Source organism: Amphimedon queenslandica, unplaced genomic scaffold (assembly GCF_000090795.2).
Source record: "Amphimedon queenslandica unplaced genomic scaffold, v1.1 AMPQUscaffold_11412_Cont14922, whole genome shotgun sequence".
NCBI classification, from domain to species: Eukaryota; Metazoa; Porifera; class Demospongiae; order Haplosclerida; family Niphatidae; genus Amphimedon; species Amphimedon queenslandica.
In genome coordinates this window covers 1-9,535 of record NW_003548346.1, presented here as the reverse complement: position 1 = coordinate 9,535, position 9,535 = coordinate 1, and the positions used below count along the sequence as shown (strand labels likewise).

The 9,535-nt window shown below is 35.2% G+C and overlaps 1 protein-coding gene, 2 long non-coding RNA genes and 1 pseudogene across 3 annotated transcripts; all 4 read left to right on the top strand.

Moving 5' to 3' along the window:
* The first annotated feature begins 6 nt into the window (after window positions 1-6).
* On the top strand, window positions 7-922 carry LOC109589346 (uncharacterized). The gene is made up of 6 exons (XR_002188653.1): window positions 7-63; window positions 116-186; window positions 291-406; window positions 479-587; window positions 713-780; window positions 826-922. It is a non-coding gene; the product is annotated as an uncharacterized LOC109589346 (long non-coding RNA).
* A 72-nt stretch (window positions 923-994) lies between these two features.
* LOC109589347 (uncharacterized) lies at window positions 995-1,748 on the top strand. The gene is made up of 3 exons (XR_002188654.1): window positions 995-1,173; window positions 1,347-1,439; window positions 1,501-1,748. It is a non-coding gene; the product is annotated as an uncharacterized LOC109589347 (long non-coding RNA).
* A 294-nt stretch (window positions 1,749-2,042) lies between these two features.
* On the top strand, window positions 2,043-3,589 carry LOC105315215 (tyrosinase family protein asqI-like). The gene is given in 3 exon segments (XM_011409772.2): window positions 2,043-3,170; window positions 3,172-3,409; window positions 3,499-3,589. Coding segments are annotated over 3 exon segments (1,449 nt in total). The 5' UTR covers window positions 2,043-2,049; the 3' UTR covers window position 3,589.
* A 4,053-nt stretch (window positions 3,590-7,642) lies between these two features.
* On the top strand, window positions 7,643-9,420 carry LOC109589345 (chromodomain-helicase-DNA-binding protein 1-like; annotated as a pseudogene).
* Window positions 9,421-9,535: the final 115 nt, after the last annotated feature.

The window sequence follows — 9,535 nt, the reverse complement described above, 5'->3', positions numbered from 1 at the left end:
CGGCTATATCAACACGCTCAATGCAACCAGAGACCTACTATAAGAAAGCGAGTAAAATGAGAGGTACTGTGTAATGATGGTCAGTTACACTATAAAACTGATGTAATAATTGTAGATTTGTCCTTGAGTGATGTGCATGTAATACCAGTTGATGATATCATGAGTAGAGATCAAGGCAGAGATATGGTACAATGTACATGTACGTATAGTGTGTAGTCATTCACTCATTATACAGTTTTTATTGTTCATGTACTACATGTATTGTGAATTTATGTATTCATTAATTTTAGTTGGCACTAATTGTTGCCCAGTCAAGGGATTCTAGTGGTAGCCCTGTCAGGGATTAAGTTACCTTCTCTCAGTATTGGCTTACAAAGAATCAGCAGCTTAGCATTAAGGCTAAATGGTAATATGTACTAATTGTTTCTCTGTCCCATTTTTTTTCTTCTTTATGTCTTATTTCTTTTTCTCTTTCTAGCATCAGTTCATTTACCAAGGATAGGTCACTCTACTCCTCATTTCAATTGGTATGGTACTGAGAGACTAATCAGAAAACATCTCTCAAGCAAAGGAATACCAACCTTTATGTATCTTAGAAATGCACAAACCACTTACTATGAACTATATTGTACATGTACATGTAGGGAAACTCCTCACATTAATTTCTATGCGTTTCTATGACTGATAATTATCTCCTTAACACTTTCAACAGTTATTATTTTCCACGTTATGGACAACACAAAACTATACCAAGTGTCAGCCCTGAACTTCATACTAAAGGTAAAAAGACTCCTTCATTAATTCATCATTATTGTAATCCTTTAGTAGTGGATCCATTACCTGAAATATTTACCGATGTCAGTGTCTGTTTCTATGGAATTGATGAGAGCACCAAACTCTCTCTAACCCGTTATATAATAGCATATCCTAATTCTACTATGCATACTTAATGTTACATTAATAATGATGTATATATTCCTTAACTTATCCTTACTTATAATGGTGATGTAGAGGAGGTCCCCACTGATAAAACAACACACATTATTGTTCCTAGCTTGGAGGGAAGCAAGTTGCCATGGAATACACACAAGGCCACAGTACTCTCATTGAAATGGTTGGAAGATAGTTTAAATGAAGGATATCTGTTACAAACAGTGAAATACATCATTTAATGTAATTCAGTATTTTTAAGTTGTGTGGCTAAAAATATAAAATAATATTAAATTAATTTGAGTCATAACTCATAATCATAAATGGGCGTTGCATGAACAGAACCACACCTATACTCAACTGTACTGCTATAAAACTTCCAAGTGCTACCAAATCATTTTCACTTTTTTTAGCAGACTCAGCCCTCACTTTATTGAAAGTTCACTATTGCAAGCCTGCAGCCTTAAGATATTCACTGACTCCTCGAGTTCATAGCATGGATAGTCAAGGTAGCTTCTACTAGTTTTACATATTTAATAAGTAGATCTATTATTTATTTTCTCACCATAGCAAGAGTTCAAGTACAGGCTAAGATCAGAAATCTTTTTCAAAACAAGCCTGCACATGGCCATGGTATCTCACCATCATTTCGTGATTTTCATCCAGCCAGTGGAATAGAGTTGCAGAAAATGATGCTCAAGTTGGTCCAGGCGGCCTCAGAGGCCGCTGCCGTAGCTTTTCGCTCGCTTGTTTGTTTTACAGCCATCGGAAGCTGAGAAACATGATTCGTTGGAGGCCGCCATTGAAGTAGCAGAAACTGCTATAAAAGATTGTGTTAATCCTCATCTTGTTAAAATGGCAATGGGGGTTTTTCTAACGCATAGTAAAGAGGCTCAGTATTTAGGAGTTGTGGCACCCTCACTAAAGGAGCATTAAAGGCCACTATACACCAGGCAATTCTATTGCTTGCAATCTGTGGTTACTTTGATGTTGTAAGCAATGTGTTGCCTAGAATAGAACATGTTTCTATTCTAGGCAACAGTGTTGCCTGAAGATCAAAGTAACCACAGATTGCCTGCAATAGCATTGCCTGGTGTATAGTGGCCTTTAGAATTTGCCATGCCAGCTGTTCCGATTGAGAAAATCGTCATCCCTGAGGTCATCGTGGGTCCGACTCTTCCAGACTCAAATCCTACTACAGCGGACACTTTAAGGGCAATAGAAACCCTCTCGTATTGGCGAGAAGATTATGATCTCAATGACCATCACTACCATTGGCATCTCGTCTATCCTTGGTCAGGAATTAGTACAATAAAGGATAAAAAGATCCACCGAACCATTGATAGGCAAGGGGAACTGTTCCTTTACATGCATTCTCAGATGGTAGCCCAATACAATGCAGAGCGGTTGAGTTGGTCTGACATAGGACTGGTGGACTCATGGAGCTATGATCAGGTGGTGGAGCCAAGTTATACACCACCCCCAGGTCTGAGAGATGAGTATGGAGCAAGGCCTCCACTTCAAGGTTGGCTTGAGCAGCATTCCCCCTACATGACTGAAAAACTTGCTACTGTTTCCAAAGATACAATGATTTTCTGGCGTAACAACATCAACAAGGGCATTATTCAAGGTTATTTTTACACAAAGAAAGAAAATGGCGATCAAGGAAAGTTCCATCTCACAGAAGACGATGCCATGAACTGGGTTGGCATAATTGTTGAGGCTGAGGCACATCAGCTGCAGGAGGTAAGCCCAGGCTCAAAGGAGTTCATTGATAGCGACTTGTATGGCACACTACACAACCTTGGTCATGACAAATTTGGCGAGATTGGTTACCAGACATACATGTCAAACAAAAACCGTTGGGGAGTAATGGGGTTCACCTCTGTTGCAGTTCGTGATCCAGTCTTTTGGAATTGGCACAGGCACATTGATGATTTTTGTCAGTCTATTATAAACAAATACAAGCAACATGCACTCAAAGAAAGTGCCCCACCTCATGTAAAACTCACTGGAGTACAAATCCTGCCACGAGATAAAAATTCTACAACACCTGATGGAGGTATTGCCACATATCTCACTGCACCTCGTTTGGAATTGCAAGAAGTCAATGCTAAACTCAACCATGTGCTTTACAAATGGGTAGTCAAGGTTGAAGCCACTGTAGATGAAAACGAAATTAAAAATTTGAAGCCATTTACTGTGCGAATCTTCATTGCTCCTAAGCGGCTAATGCATGCATGAGCAGCGCTGTTACATCGAAATGGATAAATTTTTATGCACTCTTACTACAAAGTCTGCAACATTTGTCAGACTAGATGTAGAGTCCTCTGTAGCCCGCAAAGTACCTGATTCATCGGAGTATCAAGATCCACGCTGTTTATGTGGATGGCCTCCAAATATGATGATACCCAATGGTACTGAATTGGGCATTGATTATGTAGTTTTTGCTATACTCACTAATGATATCATCTCAGAGGTATGTTTACTAGCTTTTTATGCAGCTTTTACTATGCATAAAGTCATTGCAGGTTTTGTAATTAACTTGGTATACTTTATTTTATGTAGGATAATACGGTATCAATGTCTTTCTGTGGAGCCAAGGATAATAAATATCCTGATCCACGTGGCATGGGATATCCATTTGATAAAGCATAGTTCAGGACCTCCTCAGAGATGCCTGAGGCTATCAAGGGGTTAGATCATGTGAAATTATCCGAATTCAAGATTTATCGTAAGACACAGCTTTACCAAGGCAGAATAGTGAAGGTAGAGGGAAACATCAGTTGGGAAAATACTATTCAATATTTCTTCACACAAAGTGATGCAAGCTACATGATGAAAGAGTACAAAATTGATTTGACCAAGAAAAAAGATGTGATTCGTTACCGAATGTTTATATTTGGTTTAGTGGAAGATGGTACTATACCAGTCGATGGCAATACAAAGGAAAAGAAGTCTAAGTGGAGTGATGACAAAATTGCCAAGTTTGAAGCATGGATAGATGCTGACTTTCCTTGAACTAACATTTGAATATTAATAATTAATGTAATCAATAGGAAGAAAACTTTTTGAAGTAGTGAATATTCTAGTTTTTGGTTTGAGGCCATTTTTGTAAAATTTATCATTAAAATAATGAAAACAGAAAAGAATAAATAAAAGACATTTAATTGCATGGGTTTAGAAAAACTGTATATACAATAAATTTACAATCCTCCTTTCATCATTTGACACAGCATATCTGTCGTCTTGCTAGCCATACCATTGGTCACATCCTTTTCTGAATGTAGGAACAAGACTACTTTAAGCAATGTACCAGGCTCTTCTCCACTGTCCACCCAAATGACTGTAGGCTTGGGAATGGTCTGACTAGTGAGACTATCCTATCTAATGTTTTTTCTCAGACACTCCAAACCTGTGTGTATAAAAACTAGAGTAAAATGTTAACAATATTTCTCTGCAGTGCATTCTACAAAATTATAAATAATACTATACAATTACCTTTTAATTGAGGCACTACTATCATTCATTAGGTAATTGAATAAAAAATTGAATGGACAAATGTGCAGACAATGTAAGAGTGTCAGATGACATCCGTTACACACACACATCTACAATAGTAAAAACACACATGCACACACATATACAGTAGTAACACACACATAACAATGATAACACACATAACAATGCATTGCACAAAAAACCAATTGTAACACACACGTAACAATGGTAATAGACAAACTCATTCACAATTTTTCTTGTTTCCATTGAAATAGAAATGGTAAGATATTTGCAGCCTTATTTTTGTGTGTTAATGGTATGATTACTAAAACACCCACATGGGAAAAATAACTAGCTATTATAGCCCACATCTGATTGCATATAGTCTAAAAGTGGAGCGAGGAAAATAGGTAAAAGCTAGAATACAGGTTTAAATACAGTTGCATTAATGTACAATTAAAGTTGGCATTATCTCCTTTGAAGGATGTGATTTTCAAAACAGAGAAAAGGTAAATAATTGTAGCAATATAGTTTCAAAAAATTATACTGACCAATAATGAAAATAAAATAACACTGTCAAGACAAACCCATTCATGCATCATAACAAATGCTTATACATATCTAATTATTAGGCCACTAGCATTAAAAATTGATATGCATAGAAGAGGATGAATTTTATTCATACATAAGTAAAAGAGGTCAGTATGTTCATTACATTAAGAGACACCATATCTCTTAGCAAAACAATAAGGGTTTCATGGTTTCTATAAACCCAAAACAACAATGTTATCTTTTTATTTAGTATCAACAATTATTTTTGATGCATGCCATAGCTACACTTCTGCATGCCTATAACATTTCTGTTTTCCTTCATTTATCTGACACTAAACATGAAACAACTTAAAACGTTCAAGGACCCATGAAATTATAAGAGATATCAAAAGAATAAAAACTTTAAAAGTGTACAAATAGCTTTATAAAAACTAGTATCAGAAAAGACCTCAACATTGTGTGTCCATGATGCCAAAATATTATTAAAAAACTTCTTAGTCATGTAAGTCCAGTGTCATACCATATATGGTCCTAGCTAAAAGTGGTCCTTTGACAGTTTTTTCAGTACAATTTAGAGTTAGATTTTAGTGCTTAGGCTTTGGAGTTTAGTGTTAAGTTTTTAGCTTTTGGCAAGCAATATTAGTCAAGGGGACTAAAATTTTACGGAGCTATGGTCTGGAGACCATCGCTTTCTGGGGGGAACTTTTTTGCCAAGGGACCTAATTTTTCAGTTGTGACACGAGTATATCTCAATAATTATAATCTAATTTCAACATATCCAGCCCAGGATAGACATGCAAAACTAGAGGGGTGACTATACCAAGACTTGTGGAAATTGTTAAGTTATATCAGGAACACTTACTGGCTACTGCAGAACTGTCAGATCATGGTGAATGGCTTCATTTCTCAACTCTCATGGTTAAGTATACTAGTAATTCTCTGCAGCCCCGTCCATGCCATTTTCCCAACCAAAATCAAATCGAGCCTGTTCTGAATCATCTGACCTGAATATTATCAGTGCATGGTTGAGCTTGGAATCCTCGGATCATAGATAGAACTGGATTGAGCTTTGACTGTTTTCCTCAACTTGTGTAAGTTGGGATTGACCTGGGTTTGTCTAATAAAAATTAATAATGATGATTAGCAATTAAAATTGAAATGTTAAATGTCAGTAATGCACCTCTTGCCATGACTATAGCACTTAATGGCTAAAAATGTGGTTATAGCACAGAGCATGCCTAGACTGGCTAGCTAGATCCACTATCACGATAGCTTAAATACTACTATCACATCACAATAGCTTCTATACTATCGCGATAGTGAATATATTCGAAACTATCGCCCAGCTCTACATGAAATAGATTTTTGAATGAATTCGTGAATTTTTTGGGCCATGAAAATTTCTCGCTATTCAGTAATTGATGGATGATGTGAAGTTAAGTCAATTTAGATGTATTTGCAAAGTCCCTGTACTATAAGGGTCATTGGCCTAATTTTGCCAAAAATTAAAATGAGAGAATTCTCTATTTTTCTCCAGATACATAGATGTACTTATGTTGTGTGGAAACTTTGAGCTGATTTTGATTATAGTCAATTTTTTATAACTTTTTAAAGCTGCTTCAAAATCAGGCCAAAGCCTCTGGTACTTTACTACAGGGTATTTGGTTAAAATTTGTCAAAACAAAAACAAGAAAATTATCTATTTTATATGTTTTCCTGGTACATATACATGTTTTGTATGTTGTGTATATAAAAAGTTTAAGCTGATTGCTGATTCCAATCAAAATTAAATTTTTTACAAATTTTTAAAGTTAATAAAATTAGGCCAATGTCCCTGTACCATAGGGTCATCCCAAATTCTACCAAAAATGAAAAAGTCAGTATTCTAAATTTTCCTTTTTTTCCTGATACACATACATGTACTTATGTTGTATGAAAAGTTAGAGCTGATTTCTATCAAATTAGAATTTTTCATATTAATTTTTAATGTTGCTCCAAATTGGTACATTATGCATGCATGCATGTTTGACACCTTTATTATGATTAATTTTATTGACGAAGTCAGCCTTCATTATTAATTATTGTTTTACAGAACAACTAGTACTGAGTTCTACTGGCCCTTCAACTGATGATAGAGTTTTAAGAAGTGGTGGGTCTGGAGGAGGTCAACTCAGAGCAACTGATGAGTTATTATCTCAAAAACGAAAAAAGGAAACCACTCACTGAAGAACAACTAGAAGAGAGAAGAAAGAAGGTTTGATTTACCAAATGCATGTAGTTCATGCATGTCATGTGTGTATTGGAAAATGTAGTAACATAAAATTTATTTACATGTAGCTATGAATTATAGTCTCTGGCCCAATTATTAAATTAGAGCCTAATTGTTCCAAGGAAATGTGTCAGTAGAAAATTTTAGTCAAAATGATATTTGTTTTGAAGTCAATTTTGACAAGAACCATGGGCTAAACCATGTATTAAGGTCACAATAGTTACACCACAAAATTAATATTACTTGCCCTTACTAAAAATTCAGGACTGACTTTAAATGGATAAATTTTAAATGTTAAATTGTCACAAATCAGTCAAAAATAAAGTTTGCATGAATTAATTTTTTATTGCATTTTTTCTGAACATAACTTTTAATGGCTGATTTGTAAAAATGTACAACTACAGTTAATTACAACAGTTTAATTACTCAATGTACTTGTACATGCATATAAGCACGAAATTCTTATACTTCTTATAAGCTAAGATTAAGAGACAAAAACTCATGGAGGAAGAAAAGAAAAGACAAAGAGAAGAGAAGGAAAGAAAGAAGCAGGAATGGCAGAAAGAACACAACTACTCATCATTAAAGATAAAAGAAGAGGAAGAGGAGGAGGAGGAGGAAGAGAGAGAGGAGAGGGAAATACAGTATCTCATTGGTGACGTGACACAACCACAAAACACATCAACTAATGATGCTATTATTGTACACTGCGTAGGTAAGGAATATCATATTGTTGGTATGAGACCCTCTTTATTTTAGTGCATAGTGTTAGTACCATAATATTTTATATTAAATTCATTCTGTACATTATGCTTTTCATTTACATGTACTTGTAGATGATTCTGGACAGTGGGGACATGGTGGTTTATTCTCAAGTATATGAACACGCTCAATGCAACCAGAGACCTACTATAAGAAAGCAAGTAAAATGAGAGGTACTGTGTAATGATTGTCAGTTACATTATGACACTGATGTGATGATTATAGATTTATCCTTGAGTGATGTGCATGTAATACCAGTTGATGATATCATGAGTAGAGATCAAGGCAGAGATATGGTATGTATGCATGTACATGTACGTATACTGTAGTCATTATACGTTTTATTGTACTATTTTGTTTTAATTAATTTTAGTTGGCACTAATTATTGCCCAGTCAAGGGATTCTAGTGGTGGCCTGTCAGGGATTAAGTTACCTTCTCTCAGTATTGGCTTACAAAGAATCAGTAGCCTAGCATTAAGACTAAATGGTAACACCTAGTAATTGTATGATCTTTCTATTTCCTTGTAATTTTCTCTCTTTTTCTCCCTCTTTCCCTGTCCCAACTGTCTCTTTCTCTCTCTCTCTCTCTCTCCCTTTTTCTTCTTTCCTTTTCTCTTTCTATAGCATGACTTCATTTACCAAGGATAGGTCACTCTACTCCTCATTTCAATTGGTATGGTACTGAGAGATTAATCAGAAAACATTTCTCAAGCAAAGGAATACCAACCTTTATGTATCTCAGAAATGCACAAACCACTTACTACATGTATAAACTATATTGTACATGTACGTGTAGGAAAGCGCCCTTCACAATATTTTTTCTCCTTAATATTATTAAACAGTTATTATTTTCGACGTCATAGGCACCACAAAACTGTACCAAGAGTTAGCCCTGAACTTCGTATTAAAGGTTAGGAGACACCTTCATTAATTTGTCATTATTGTAATCTTTTAGTAGTGGATCCATTACCTGATATATTTACGGATATCAGTGTCTGTTTCTATGGAATTGATCAGAGTACCAGACGCACCCTATCCCGTTATATGATAGCATATCCTAGTTCTACATGTATAGATTTAATGTTATATTAATAATAATGTATAATCCTTAACTTATCCATACTTATAATGGTGATGTAGAGGAGGGCTCCACTGATAAAACAACACACATTATTGTTCCTGGCTTGGAGGGAAACAAGTTACCATGGAATTTATTATTATTATTATTATTATTATTATTGAACTTTACAACACAGAACACAAGGAAGTGAATTAATAATAGTTAGGAGGTAGGGTTCACTGAGTTGAAGGAAAACAGTAAATGATACTGAAGACCATAAGGATAAAAAGATAAATAGTTAATTACAGTATTACAACTACGAAAGTATTACAGTTACGAGAGAAATGAGAAAATGAAGAGAGAGAGAGATTAGAGGAAAGAGAGAGAGAAAAATAAAAATGAAAATGTAAAAAAAAATTACTTATGGTATAAATCAGATTTATGACGATAGATTCCGGCG